Source organism: Erythrolamprus reginae, chromosome 7 (genome assembly GCF_031021105.1).
Source record: "Erythrolamprus reginae isolate rEryReg1 chromosome 7, rEryReg1.hap1, whole genome shotgun sequence".
In the NCBI taxonomy this organism is placed as follows: Eukaryota; Metazoa; Chordata; class Lepidosauria; order Squamata; family Dipsadidae; genus Erythrolamprus; species Erythrolamprus reginae.
The window spans coordinates 33,617,679-33,634,035 of NC_091956.1; the positions used below are offsets into that span (position 1 = coordinate 33,617,679).

The window sequence follows — 16,357 nt, forward strand, 5'->3', positions numbered from 1 at the left end:
CAATGCTGGATACCATGCATTCCTGTTTGTAAACTAGAAAAAGGATGCCAAGATGGCCAGCATATGCAACTGCCATCACAATTTTAATCTTTGACAAGTACCCAAATATAAAGCTGCACAGTTAAAAGTTCATAGATCAAAGTTACAAACATTTGCACTACTATGGAATGATAACATACAATACAATTGTAAGAAAATATGAACAGGGAATGTTGAAACTGGAAATACATTAGTAACATTAAATATTCCTTTGAACCATTTTTCCATGTATTAGCTGATCAATCAATATATTTATGCATAAACTAAAAGAACTGAATATAAAAATAGTATTTAGTATATTAAATAGTATTTATATATCACTTCACAGTGCTTTACAGCCCTCTCTAAGTGGTCTACAGAGTCAGCATATTGCCCCAACAGTCTGTCCCTTATTTTATCAACCTCAGAAAGATGGAAGGCTGAATCAACCTTGAGCCTAGTGCAATGGTTATCAACCCGGAGGTCAGGATTCCATTGGGGGTCGAATTACCATTTGACAATGGTCGCCTAATACCATGGGAAAAGACAAATTTCTCCTGGTGTTAGAAACTAAAGCTTCTATTCTAATGCCTTGGAACAATCAGACTAATCAGGCATTTACAGTGGGCACGTCCCTCTGATCTTCCTGCCAATGAACTTAAAGCTAAAGAGAATTGGCACTAGACTTATGGTTGGAGGTCACCACAAAATGAAGAACTGTATTAAGGAGTTACAGCATTAGAAAGGTTGAGAACCGCTGGCTTAGTGAGACTTGAACTGCTGAACTGCAGCCAGCCGGCATTCAGCAGAAGTAGCTGCAGTACTGCATTATATACATTGCGTAGCACACAGATTATATAAGCATTTCATTTATGGCACAAATGACCAAATTCAAATAGTTTGGACATATTACAGAAGTAATTAGCATTCTTGATTTTGAAGACATCAACGAAAAATAAATGAAAAACAGAATGAAAAACAGTTTGATTTAAAATTGTGCTACTGTATAACTGGATGAGTATTGCAATTCTCTGCTATCCTATCTCCCATAGTATTTATATTATTATAAAACACTTAATGGTCATTTTAATTAGAACTAGAAACTGCTCTTTTCCTTTGTAGGGGAGAAACTGTGGTAAGCCTGGCTGGTTCCAAAATAAATTCAGCAACATGCTCCAATGGAGCAATAGTTTATAAAGCAATTGTGAATTGCTGTTCATTTGCAGGTGAGGAATAGGAAAATTATGAAACATCTGCTAAATTTATAGTTTGCAATGCAGATTGTATTATATGTTATACTGTAATTTACATTAACTGAATCCATTCAGGGTAAAATAATATCATTGGATTCTTTCTTTTGTTCAGCTAATATACATGAAGCTATAATGTTAAAAAACTGATTTTGACAAAGACTAACAGCTAAGGATCACCACATTCCAGTTTCTTGTTTTCATAAGATTACCAACGCTTCTCTGAGGGAGGGGTCCTTCCCGGCTCTCTATCAGGAGGCACTTGTGCACTCCTCAAGAAGCCTTCCCTAGACCCAGCCATATTTAACGATTATCGTCCTGTCTCCAACCTTCCCTTTATGGGGAAGTTTGTTGAGAAGGTGGTGTCGTTTCAGCTCCAGTGGTCCTTGGAAGAAGCCGATTATCTAGGCCCTCAGCAGTCAGGATTCAGACCTGGCTACAGCACGGAAACTGCTTTGGTTGCGCTGATGGATGATATCTGGCGGGCCTGGAACAGGGGTTTATCCTCTGTCCTGGTGCTTCTTGACTCTCAGTGGCTTTCGATACCATCGATCATGGTATCCTTCTACACTGACTGGAGGGGCTGGGAGTGGGAGGCACCATTCTACGGTGATTGGTCGCAGTTGGTGTTAGTAGGGGGTCATTAAGTGGTTATGGGCCTTCCAAGGCATGCCTATATCTCACCATCAATCCACGGACTGCATTGGCTGCCAATTGGCTTCCGGACACAATTCAAAGTGTTGGTTATGACCTATAAAGCCATACATGGCATAGGACCAGATTATCTTCGAGACCGCCCTCTGCCGCATGAATCCCAGCGTCCAATGAAGTCCCACAGAGTTGGTCTCTTCAGGGTCCCATCAGCCAGACAATGCTGGCTGGCAGGACCTAGGGGAAGAACCTTCTCTGTGGGGGTCCTGGCCCTCTGGAACTAGCTCCCCCCAGAGATTTGCACTGCCCCACCCTCCTTGCCTTCCGAAAAAGTTTAAAAACTCATCTTTGCTGCCAGGCTTGGGGTCATTAGATCTCTCCCCCATGACCAACGAATGTTTTTAGTGTGATCTATTGAGTGAATGATAATTGAATATTTTAAAGTGTTTTAAGATTTTTAAAGTTTTTAATTGTATTAATTGGATCAATTGTATTACTATGTTTTCTATATTTGCTGTGAGCTGCCCCGAGTCCACAGAGAGGGGCAGCATACAAATCCAATTGACAAATAATAGTAATAATAATAATAATAATAATAATAATAATAATAATAATAATAATAATAATAATAAAGTTCAGACATTTATTGTGAGATTTCTAAGATCATCTGTACAAGATGAAATATAGCAAAACACCAATTCATTTCTGTGACTAAATGGGAGAAATAATGTATCCTATCTTTCTCTCATACTACACTCAGGAAATTGAATAACATAGAATGAAGAGTTTAGTATGAAGAGAAATATTGCGTAAGTATTTTATTAGAATTCTTTATGCCTTTGTTCTGGCATAACGAAAACACTTTTGATTTTATATCATGGGAAAGCAGAAAAATGTCTTAGCTTCTTATATTCCAGCTGAATTCTTTTTGAAAGAAGATTAAACATGTTATATTATTTTGTTTGTTGCTCACTTGTCTTCAGGCAGTTAAACTTTATCTCCCATTCCCTAAATCAGTGATTTTCAACCTTTTTTGAGGCACGGCACATTTTTCACATTTACGAAACCCTGGGGCACATTGAGTTGGGCGGGGGGGGGGGGGGCTAAAAAAAGTTTGGACAAAAAATTCTCTCTCTTCCTCCCTTTCGCTCTATTTCTCTCTCCCACTTTATCTCCCTTCCTTCCTCTTTCTTTCTCTCTCTCCATCCCTCTTTCTTTCTCTTCCTTCCTTCCTCTCTTTTTTGCTCTCTTTATCTCTCCCTCCCTACCTCCCTCTATGTCTTTCACTCTCTCCTTCCCTCCCTCCCTCTCTTTCTCTCTCTCTTTCTTTCTCTCCCTTTCTCTCTCTTGCTTTCTTTCTCTTGTTCTCTTTCTCTCTCTCTTGCTTTCTTTCTCTCTCTTGTTCTTTTTCTCTCTCTCGCTCTTTCTCTCTCTTGCTTGCTTTCTCTTTCTCTCTCTCTTGCTTTCTTTCTCTTTCTTTCTATCTCTCTTTCTTTCTTTCTCTCTCTGAGCTTCGCAGCACACCTGACCATGTCTCACGGCACACTGGTTGAAAAACACTGCCCTAAATAAGCTAGCTTGTTTTTATCTATATGACCTTGGCTATAATCAATTAAAAAGCATAAATCATGTAGAAGCCCTGCTTGCTTTACTTGCATCCCTACTATGGTATGTGTTCTTCCTTTTCTCTCTCCCCTCTCCCTCTCTCTATGTCTTTTACATTTCACTTTGTTGGGTGTCAGTTTATTTCAATAGGTTTAGCAGCAGAACTCTTTTCTCCTTTTCCCCAACTTCCCCAATTAAGTATTGTCATCATCTCCCACCCTCCTCTCCAGTTCTGCACAATACACGATGACTGACAAATTGGGAACATAGATTTTTAATCTTCTCTTTATTTACTTTATTTATTTACTTTATTTATTTATTTTTCAATTTCTAGGCTGCCCTTCAGACTCATTTATTTAATTTATAAATACATTATAATAATATATATTTATTATAAATTATTACTAATGTATCATTTTTTCATCTTGATTTCTTTCACTTAGGAGGGAATTAAGATAGCTCATTGGCATTTGTGTGTACACTTTTTTTGTTATTGCTTACAATATTAATTATAAACTAATATTAAACAATTTAATATTAGAAAATATTAATATATTTCATGGAAGCTCCTTTGTAAAAATGTGGAATCCAGGGTTTGTGTTCTTTTAGACTAGTATAGTTAGGCCAAATTTTAAAAGATGTAAAAGTGCTTTTTTGTGAAAGACTTGTATATGCTGTCTATATATTTGATGGAAAAAGTAATTTCTCAATGTTTATGGTAAAACTGAATTATATGAAATTAATGTACAACTTTTTTATTCCATCCCATTGTTTTAAACAAATTTAGAGCAAGTTGAATAATATCCAATGAGAATTGTAAGGTATGAATTACAATTATCTACCAGTAAACTAAGTTTCTTTATTTTACCTTTTGGCATACATATACATTGACATGTATACATTGACATGTATTCAATCTCTCCATTCTCCAGAAATTCAGTCTCTCCAGAAAAATAGAAATGAAATCTGGGTACGTATTGGAATCCTTATTCATGTGGCAATTTATTTCAACACCTCTGCTTAGTAAGATTTCTACAGAATATATTAGATCATCTATCGAGCTAGTTTGGTGAAGTGTTAAGGCACCATGTATTGTGCCTTAAACAGAGGTTTTGTGAGTTCTAGTCTTGCCTTAGGCAGGAAGCCAGCCAGGTGAATTTGGAACAGACAATGGGGAAGTCAGGTTCACTTAATAACCATGTTACTAACTTAATATCTGCAATGATTCAGATATAACTGTTGCAAGAAAGGTTGTAAAATGGGGTAAAACTCATTTAACTACTGTTTTGCTTAGCAATGGAAATTTTGGGCTCAATTGTGATTGTAAGTTGAAGACTGCAATAGATTTAGGCATGAGCTGGTGATTGGGGTAAGATATAGGGAGTATTATTACAGTAAATCATAAAGACAGGCATGTGTATCCTTTGGTAGATCTAAATTTCCTGATCAATATTCACTGCATAGGATAGGATAATGCATTAACAAAATGTACATATTTTCTAAGGTTAACTGCTGCTGTCATAAAAATCAGATGCCAAGAAAAGGTTTCCTTTCCTTTAATTAGATCTCGCTCTCGCTCTCTCTTTCTCTGATTAAATCACCAATACTAGAATCTATGTTTATGAATAAATAGCAGAACACTTCCTGTAATTTTTATTTATTTATACATTTATGGTCTTGGAACAAACTTCCAGCAGACGTGGTTGGTAAATCCACAGTAACTGAATTTAAACATGCCTGGGATAAACATATATCCATCCTAAGATAAAATACAGAAAATAGTACAAGGGCAGACTAGGTGGACAAGGAAGTCTTTTTCTGCCGTCAATCTTCTATGGTCAAAGACCATACTGAAGGAATAAACAAAATATATGTTTTGATGGCAATAAAGCAGGTTAGGAAAATTAATGTATGTGATGGATTAAAATCAAATTAAATGAAGTATATTTATAACAATAAACAAACAAGTAATAATAGACAATAAGTAACAACAAGGTGCTCCAAGCTAAAACAATTTATACCTACTGATATCTAATTGCAAATGGAACAGATAAAAAAAATAAGCAATTTTCTTAGACATTTCAGAAACAGTATCAGCTAATTTTAAAAAGTGCTAATAAGATTCTATCAGATTCAGGCCAGGTCATATGCTTGACAAAAAGAACTGAATTGATAATAGGCAAAGCAACAGCATATGAGCAATTAATAAAGTGCCTACTCTAGCATCTGCAGTGGCAATCTGCAATAGCAATCTAAAATCTAAAGAGCCAGGGTGGCGCAGCAGGTAGAGTGCTGTACTGCAGGCCACTGAAGCTGACTGTAGATCTGTAGGTCAGCAGTTCAAATCACCGGCTCAAGGTTGACTCACCTCATCCTTCCAAGGTGGGTAAAATGAGGACCTGGATTGTGGGGACAGTAGGCTAGCTCTGTTAAAAAGTGCTATTGCTAACATGTTGTAAGCCGCCCTGAGTCTAAGGAAAAGGCTGCCATAAAAAATGAATGAATGAATGAATGAATGAATGAATGAATGAATGAATGAATGAATGAGGCTGCAGTAACAGAGGGATAGACTCAAGATCACACAAAGAGTTAATACCACTTTATAAGGCTTTGGTAAGGATACACTGGAATAGTGCATTCAGTTTTGGTCGCCATGATGCAAAAAGGATGTTGAGACTCTAGAAAAAGTGCAGAGAAGAGCGACAAAGATTATTAGGGGACTGGAGGCTATAACATATAAAGAACGGTTGCAAGAACTGGACATGACTAGTTTAATGAAAAGAAGGACCAGGGGAGACATGATAGCAATGTTCCAATATCTCAGGGGTTGCCACAAAGAAGAAGGAGTCAACTTATTCTCCAAAGCACCTGAGGGTAGAACAAGAAGCAATGGGTGGAAGCTGAATGAGGAGAGAAGCAACTTAGAACTAAGGAGAAATTTCCTGACAGAACAATAAATCAGTGGAACAGCTTGCCTCCAGAAGTTGTGAATGCTCTAACACTGGAAGTTTTTAAGAAGATGTTGAATAATCATCTGTCTGAAATAGTGTAGGGTTTTCTGCTAAGCAGGGGGTTGGACTAGAAGACCTCCAAGATCCCTTCCAACTCTGTTGTTGTTATTCATAATTGTTATTTTAAAAATAATTTAGTATGAATGTTCTCAAGGAAGTGTTGAATTCCTCTCTATAAGATGAAATACTGATTTTTCCCCCCAAAAAGTTTAATTTTAACCAGTATCTCAGATGGCAAATTCACATGAAAATAGTAATAGACGGAGAATTTAGTTCAGTACTCAGGGAAGCTTAAGAATAATTCAAGGGCATGGAGAATGATTAAATATAGAATAAATCACTTTTAGAATAATAATATGTTTATATTTCATAAAGGCTGGATACCATAAAGCAAAAGCAAGAGTACTGTAGGTCTAAAAGTCTATACTAATAAATAGTGTAACTGCCATTCAGATTGCTCCCTTTATGGCTAACAGATCTGTCATCAGATTGGAAAACCTCTATGCATGAGATGAAGCTTTGACAATTTGTTGTTTCCATATGGAAAATTAAGGAAAGAGGATGCAGCAGGTAATATTTAAGGACTTGATTTGTTTTATGTAAGTTATAAATGACTTATTAGGGCAGCTGAAATATTTTGCAGAAAACTGGATCACCTTTTCTTTAAAATAAGTATGTTCCACACCAGTAGCAACTAGTTATTGCTTGGAATTTCTTCCAAAGACTATGACAGTTCTCTTTCTTAGTAGTTGAAACAAATTAGGATTCAATATTTTTGTATAATACTGATGAAAATGTTATGTACAGTAATAAATCTGCTCTAATGTCCTTTTCTCCTATCTGCAGATTGAATATTAAAAATGTTTATGCTACCACAGGCAGAAATACAAATTTACTTGTCCATTGTTATTTGTATACACTACAGTCCTTTCTCCACAATTTACCCCAGGACTAAAAGCAAACATAGATTAGGTATGACATGAGAACAACAGTTTTGCTACAATCCAAATTCAAATGATGTTACACACAAAAAAAACCTTAAAATCTTCTAATATTTTCCATTGTCCTTTACTTTCTGCCTATTTTCTTTGTGATATTCCAGTAAGGATTTTGTTTCACAAAAACAAGCAGCAGATAAATTAAAAGCCTATAAGAAGAGAAAGCCGGGATCAAAAGAATGCATGCTCTAGTTAAATTAATGGGAATGCTACATACTTATTTCTGATAAGTATGTCATGATTTCAATGCATAATTGAAAAATTAGTCACTAAAATATGAATTAATAATCTATTAAATCTATTATAACTTGCATTTCAAGGGGAAAATAGTATTGCAATGTTTCCTTATCCAACTTGATATTCTTCGTGGTTGGTACATTGGAGCTGGTGCAGCTCCAAAACATAAGAAGGTGGGAAGTCTGTCATAAGTCTAATTTAATTAGATCTATAATATTAAGTTGAGGAAGGCCAACTAAAATATTGGAATAAAGTATTGAAATTTGACTCAGCCACAAGACTCAGTATTGAAATTTGACTTAGCCACATTTATCAAATGCTGAATGCCAACAGCATCTTTAATGCCAACAGCATCTTTTGATGTTTCAGCATTAAGTTAAAAAGTTAGTTTATTATGAATCAGTCCCAATCCTTATATTAGATAACAGCAATGTAATTAAATATGGATTTGTAACATCATTTATTATAAGGAACATAAGGAGATCACATATTTAATGAATTAGATAGTGTTAAAATATCACTTTGAAAATAAAATGTAAACAACAAAAATGACTTTTTGAGATTAAAATATTTCTTTTAATAATCAATATAGTAATGTACAACTGAGAAACAAGTTAATTAAGATCTAAACATACATTAAAAAGTTGTTCAATCACTTGATAATTCTATCATTAAAACCAAACAAAAGATATACTGTAGTAAGAAATAGAATGCTCCTATTTTGGAAACAGAAAAGTATTTTAAATAAAAATTTCAATATAAGATAAACATTAACATTATGCAGTTTCCAAAAATGCTTTAGCGTGCACAGAACAGCACATGTAGCTCCTGCTTGTACATCTTAAAACTGTGATGTATTTCTCCCCAAGATCATAGACCTGCCTTAAATACGTAGCTTCTCTAGGATGTTGCAAAAGAATTAGATTTGGTTTACCAGGTTGCAAAGCACATTTGGAGATCAGCTATACAACTAATATATATTCATGCAGCATCATATATTGATTTACACAAATAGTAAGATAATATTTATTATAAGAAGGAAGGAAGGAAGGAAGGAAGGAAAGAAAGAAAGAAAGAAAGAACCTATTTTTGCTGATAATGAAAAAAGGAAGAGCAGTATAGTCTATTTCGAGCTCTTTTGCCCTCTGCAGCTAGCCATATGGGGATTTGAACCTGCAGCGTATGTTTTGCAAGGCAGCAGCTTTAACCTCTAGAGCACAGGATCTTATCCCTTCAGCTTGTTCCAGAGAAGAGCCATATGCTTTTTTCTATAGAATCACCCTGCTGTACCTAAATATAGGAGGAAGTACACAGCTTCCTTTTTGCCTATCGGTCCCTCCAGGGGTCTTTAAAAAAAGTAAAGCGTAAAGCAATTTCCACTGTGTTTTTTTCTTTCCTCAACCAGTATCCTTCTGGTATCCCAAATTAATATAATTTTTTTCAATTTCCACATACCCCTCCAATGGCATTGGATCTATGCTCTGATTGACCCAAATTCGTCCAAGAAGTTTCAATTCGCTCTCTTACTTTCTCCTTCTTACTTGGTCCGCGGTGAGCAGCAGCAGACAGGCTGGGCGATTGTCTCTCGGCAGCACTGGGCAGCAGAGTCCCATGGGCTTTGTGAGCCTCCTCCCCCCCCTCCCACTGCCTGCGAGCTGGAGAAATCGAGCGAGGCAGGCAGCAGAGTTGAAGAGCAGGGCTACAAATGACTTTGCAAAGCTCAGTTGCCGGGGAAAATGAAGAGAGTCATCTGCGCGACACTTGAAAGTACTGCTCTAAAGTTTGGTTGTGTGTGTGCAGCCCCGCGGCCGCGCACCTTAGAGGGAACAGTGGTTCCTATCCTTTCATTACCTATATACCATAAAGCTGTGATAATTTTACTGGCAAGTCATGTAAATAAAATAGGAAGTAGAAATAAGATATTTCTGGTCCCCCCCCCCAAACATTTAAGTAAAATAACACTTCTAGAAAAGTTCTGACCAATTTGAAAAAAGCTCTACATAACTTCAAAAGCTTCAGTTCATAAAAATCATAATTCATAAAAGTTGAAATTTGTTGTCTGCAATCAATTCACTGCAGAGCTAGGGATTTTATTATGTTATTAATGTCTTTTAAATGGATCTAATTTTTTATTGTTAGATTTGTAATGTATTGTATTACTGCTATGCTGTGAGCCGCCCCAAGTCTTCGGAGAGGGACGGCATACAAATCTAATAAACTATAACTATAACTATTTGTATAAGCATTAATTTGTAAAAAAATTCCAATATTGTGTTCATATGGATGAAGTCATAGCAGATGGGATGGAAATTAAATTAAAGTACTTCTCACAGAGAAAATTATAAGCATTCATGGAAGTGAGGATCAATCTTAAATTAGACAAAATAAGAACAGATATATATATGAATGCAAACAGTTGTAGTGGCAAAGTGATTAGAATGCAGTAGTGCAGGCTAACTCGGCCCACAGTCAGGAATTCAATCTTGAGCGGCTCAAGGTTGACTCAGCCTTCCCTTCTCCCAAAGGTCAGTAAAATGAGGACCTAGATTGTTGGGGGCAATGTGCTAACTCTTTAAACTACCGAGAGATGGCTATAAAACACTATGAAGCAGTATATAAGTATATGTAGGTATGCAAATATGCATGTGTGTGTGTATATATACATACATACACACACACACACACACACACACACACACACACACCGTGTTTCCCCAAAAATAAGACCCTGTCTTATACTTTTTAAAATCCTGAAATAAGTGCTTGGCCTTATTTCCATGCACTCAAAAGCTCGATTGGGCTTATTATCAGAGTATGTCTTATTTTGGGGAAAACAGGATGTGTATGCGTGTATGTACATGTACACAGAGAGAGAGAGAGAGAGAGAGAGAGAATATGAATTTTTGGAGTATAAGACGCACTGGAGTGTAAGACGCACCTTAGTTTTGAGGGAGGAAGACAAGGAAAAAATGCCTCTGCCTCCCAGTAGTTTGCCAAATAGCAAGCAACAGATAATATACACTGTTTGCTGTGTATTTGTGGGCATGTGTGCCTGACCCATAGAAATAGCAAAGAGTTGGGGAAATGTACATTATGGCAGTACAGTATATTAATCCCAGAAATTTTTCTTAAATGTAATCACACTAACTCCTCCCAATTATTTAAATAGATATACAGTACTCCAAACATGACTTAAGTAAGGGTTTAACTCAGCTGCCTTATCTTAATACTAAAACAAGGCACTTACATTTCAGATTATACTTTTACAGATCTTTAAAATTGATGTGGTTTTCTGGAAGTATTCTCTGCTATTTAAAAGAAGCCTCTTCAAATCAAGTATCTATTTTAAAAAGCTTTTTCATTTTGTTAAGTTAATAATAAAGCAGTCTTTTTAAAAATGTCTAATAATTTGAACATTCTATAGGAATTTATAGTTGTTGACTTACCTCCTTGCAGCAAAAAAACAAACAGCCAGTTTCAGCACACTCTGATCCCTCTAGCAATTTGCTTCTGTGCAGCTTTCATTTTAGCACTGTGGGTTTGCCACAACTTCAATCAATCGGCTGAGTGTCGGGGGGCACATAATTGTGGCTTGTGCTAAGCAGGATCTGCTGCTTCTTGCTGCAAGGAGGTAAATTGCTAGCAGGTAGAGACCAAAGGGTGAGTGGCTGGGTGGGGCTATATTTGGTGTATAAGATGCACCAAGATTTCACCCTCTTTGGGGGGGTGGTAGTAAAAAAGTGTGTCTTATACTCTGAAAAATATGGTGTGTATGTATACACATATACACACATATCCCTATACATACACACACACACAAATTCAAAAGAGATTTTGAAATAATTGGACTTCGTGAAATTGCTAATAGAGGATTTTTAAAACATGTGTATATTATTATACATTTGTACTCTATTTTCCTACAAATAGTATTTTAAATTCATACTATTGTTTTGCTGCAGTGTCCTTAAATCCTGATACTTGAAGCAAATTAAAGTTGAGTAAAAATCATTTAGACTATGTAAGGATTCAGAAATTGACAACCATGTATATTTTATATTCATAAAACAGTTTGGGATATGTTTTGTATTTTGCAAAATTAGGTTTATGCTGGATATTATTGTACAAAAGTCAGTATATATACACAAGAGCATATATATTAGGTGGATATAATCACTCGTTTATATAATAATAAGATTATAATTTGAATTTGCACTCTCCAATAAGGTAATTTCCTTAAACTCTTTGAATAAGGCTAAATTAAAATTCAATGTATCTTTTTTCTATGTTTTTTAAATTTTAAAAAAATTACTTTTGGAAAAACAAAACCCTAACCGTACAAACTAAAATTGTATTGTCCAAATCTGAAAGCAGAATTCATACCATTCTTTCCTAATATCACATGCACCCTACCAAAATAACGAAAGTTAATTTAACTTTTTATAATAGCAGATCCTGTTCACTTAGAGGTCACTGAGGTCAATTAATAAAAAGTCATTGCCTAATATGAGTTATGACCACAATTGAGCCCAAACTTTCTGTTACTAAATGAGAGTTATGATACAGTTATATGAATTTTGGCCCATTTTACAACTTTTCTTGCCAGAGTTATTAAATGAATTTCTGCAGTTAGGCTAGTACCATAGTCGTTAAGTGAATCTGGTTTTCCCATTGACTTTGCTTGTCAGAAGGTCGCAAAAGGTGATCTGATTCTGATAGGACTCTGGGACACTACGACCTTCATAAATAGAAATCAATTACCAAGCATTTGAATTTTGATCATGGGGATGCTGCAACAACCGTTGTAAGTGCAAAAAATGATCATATCTCATTTTTTCCAGTGACATTGTAACTTTCTAACTAACTGTTGTAAGTGAAATTATAGTCTAAATGAATTGTACTATATATTTATGCATTAAGAAACAAAAAAAACCAGAATAATTTTGTCCTATGCAAGCTCAAAATTACTGGTGAGACAAAAAAACAGGTGCTGTCTGTGAATGTCACTAAAACTAAAAATTTATCTGTGACCATGGCATGCTAAGGTTGCTTCTGCTTTCAGTACCTTTAACCATATAAATATATGACTAAGAATTAATTTCTTTCATGTCAATTTTCCTTAAAAGTCACATTATGGCTTTATGTACTCCTGGTCAACATAATAGAATAATTTCTCTTTTCATGCAAAATCAAGCACAAAGACGTAAGAGAAATGTTATAATATAATGATTAATATACCCTTCAAAACTCACACATTTTAAAAATTGATTTAAAATTCTGATTATAGTTTCAGGTTTGATTATCAACAATATGAAGTCATAATCATGGCATTTCATGGTACATAATCATAGTACTTCATGCAGTACAAAGTTTTAATTTAAAAATTCAAATTGAGAAAATCTCTTGTCTAAATCCCTAAAAAGTTGTTTCAGAAAATGTTAACCATAATACTGAATTACATGGATACAATTACAGTACTGCTTATATGAATTATCTTGTTTTACGGAAACCTACATTTAAGTATAGGCATTTCTTTATATGCAACTATAATATTTCAGAAATTGTATAAAAATATAATGAACATACGAAGGGCAGAGATATTGCTTCTTTTTCCCTTTTCCTTTCTTTGAAGATTTCTCTTTGGAACAGACTTCCTCAACATATAAGGAGAAAAAAGCAACTACAACAATTGCCAAGGAAAACTTCATTGTGGGGACTTGAAGCCCAGGATTAAAGTTGACCTGTGTTAGATGAGAAAGAACAGAAATGCATTTTGATAAGGTTCAATGAAGAACTAGAATATACTTCACACAGGAAGAAAACACCATTAAACATCATGCATAAAAATAATTATTCTCTTAGCTATTACATTTTATTAATTTGGCTGTTATAGTTTAAGGAAAGCTAAAATAGGCATCTATGAGAACTGGTTTGGTGTAGTTGTTAAAGCATCTGACTAGGAAGTGGCAGACTGAGATTTCTAGTCCTGTCTGAGCAGAAAGTCATTTAGGTGACTTTGGATTAGTCACTCCTTCTCACTCACAGGAAGCAGGCAATTGCAAACCACCTCTAAAACTTCTTACCATGAAAACTATAAGGATTAGACTAGGGAGTTGCCAGGAATAAAAAACTGATTCAAAGGCACATAACAAATAAATTAAAAATAGATATATATTTTAAAGCTCATTTTAGTTATTTCAGATTGGGGATATTATACATTAACTATCATTGTAAACTTTGCAACACATGGTCATCCTTTATTAATAAAATCTTGAGCTATTTTAGAAATAATCTTCTAAAATAATCTTACAAACAAATCTTTCAAAAGAAGCTGTAGGCATGAATGTTCACCTACAAAAATTCCTAAATATAAATAGTGTAATCAGTCATGGAGTTTTTTATATGTATTTTCATATTCTGCTACATATAAGATACAACAAATTAGTTTTGGGCCATCTTTAGAATTTTATTCTTCTAGTAGTTCAATTAATATTAAAACCTTTTTACTACAGTATATATACAGAATATACCGTATATACATTCCCACGGGAATGTTCAGCTTTTTACTACAATTAATATACTTACATGAATTATCAATAATCTTCTATTTAACATTCTAATTTCAAATATAAATAATGGCAGGTATTCATTGATGCTGTATTATTATAACATGCTCTTTGCATGGCATTTATTGAATATTCTGTATCAACAAGGAGCAGCATAATTGTTTACACTTAATACAAATACTGGTTGCGGCACTGGCTGGAAAAAAAACTCTCTGAATTTATTATCTTCAACCAGCCCTAGCTCTTTAGAGCAAGTGACTGAGCATTATAATATGTGCTGCGTAGATTTCTCCATCCTTCTCTTGCCTTCTTACTCTGATTGCAGAGGTTAGATATTTATATCCCTTCAAACAGAATTCAACAGAATTTATATCTTTAGTAACAGAATTATTGTCTTTCCTCCAACAGAAGAAGCATCTTCTTCTGCCCATAGGATGGGGACTGCAGTCAGATTATGAGGCATGGGTTCTCTGTACTTCCCATAAGCACATCCAGGCTTTGACCAAGGACATGCTCCAGTGCTGCAGCATTGGTAGCAATGGTGATTGTATCCCCTCCCGTCTCCAGTGACAAGGTCTCCATAACATCTTCTCCTGCATTCTACTAGTGTGAAATCTTTGTGGCATTTTCTGAAGTTAATCACATATTACTGAGGTTGTAGGATCTTCGCATAGAAGATCTGCAGAACACATTTCAAGGTGCAGAAATAGCACCTTGTTTGGAGGACACATTTCTAAGAAAATGCACACACACACACACACACACACACACACACACAAGCTCTTTAGTGATTGCCTGTGTCACCTTAGCAACAGATGTCACTTCCCCCACACCCGTTCACCAAGCAACAATGCCTAAAGCTTATCACTTGCCCCCTCCAGCACCTTGTTGAACCAACAAGGCCTCTAAAACATAATTTCTCTCCCTCCTAATCGGAACCGAGCAGTGGAGCCTGGCATGTCAGAACCAGATCCTCGCACTTGCGCCCTACAGCTTTTCCTACATTTGGATAGCCACCTGCTTTCCTCCCGGATGAAAATATCTCTCAGCCCGCAGTTTCCTCCCCTGCGCGTCTCGACCACAATAGCAGTGCCCGGGGATTCCGCTGCCTGTCCCCAAATTCTTTCCCAACGTCGCTTCTCAGTAAGGGCGGACGGCTATCCTGCCAGAAGCGGTACAGAACGGAGGTACCGATGGAGCAGGGCGATGCCGATCGCCCACTTCTGCAGAGCGAGACGCTGCACCAGCCCGAGACTTCGCGGGGAGGGCTCACCATCTGAGCCCTTCCCAAGTCCCGCCTGCATGTGTGCCCGAAGCCTTCCCTGTTCTTCTTAAACGGACGCGCAGGCACAAACTCTACGGCCCTCCGAGGCGCAGGACAAGGACTTACCGCTCGCAGGAAGAGAGACGCCGGATGGCTCAGCCTCCCCTGCCTCTCCCGGGATTATAGCCAGAGGTGACCGAACAGTCCGCAGCGGCCCATGGCCAAAGCGAAATTCATCAGCCCGTTTGGGAAGAGAAATCCCGGAGAGCCGCCGCTGAATTATGAAAACGAGCCGGCCCGCATCAAAAAAGCGTCCATTTTGCTACTGAGCATGTGCACAGCTACTTGAGAAGCTGTGAGGGAGCATGTGCGAGCCTGTTGCGCATGTGCCGTGGCTATGTGGCGTCTGCCCTTGCTCCTCTCTGCCCCCCGTCACTTTTCTGCCTTTAAGCCGTTTGCTTCGACGGAACTGCGAAGGTTTTCTTTATTTTCCCCCACTGCGCGCGCCCCGCCTTTTATCGGTTGTTGGGGTTTTCTATCCTGAATTCACTAAAAAAAATGGAAAATTATACCAGTACAGAACTTATACTACAACGATTTAGTCCTACTGTTGTTAACTGGCTGTCATTTTTTCGCTAACATGAAGTCTTCCAAGAAAATTAAGGGGGGTCGCCTCCATTTACTGCACGATATGAAGGTGGCAGAAGTGATACAAGTAGTACTCAACTAATGACCACAATTGACTCCAAAATTTCTGCTG

The 16,357-nt window shown here is 36.5% G+C and overlaps 1 protein-coding gene across 5 annotated transcripts in view; it reads right to left on the bottom strand.

Annotated features, from left to right (window-relative positions):
* The window catches only part of GLRB (glycine receptor beta), a 52,598-nt gene extending 36,582 nt beyond the window's left edge, over positions 1–16,016 (bottom strand). For 2 of the 5 annotated variants that reach the window (XR_011559591.1, XM_070757299.1), the window contains exons 1-2: positions 15,724–15,949; positions 13,354–13,508 (exon numbers count right to left, since the gene is read on the bottom strand). Coding sequence is in view for 3 of the 5 variants with exons in the window: in XM_070757299.1 (XP_070613400.1) it covers positions 13,354–13,475 (122 nt within the window). In the remaining 2 variants the exon portion in view is untranslated. Of the gene's footprint in view, positions 1–13,353; positions 13,509–15,723 lie in introns of all 5 variants that reach the window. The other 3 variants (XR_011559590.1, XM_070757298.1, XM_070757297.1) reach the window with 3 other exon arrangements.
* Between the last annotated feature and the right edge of the window lie 341 nt (positions 16,017–16,357).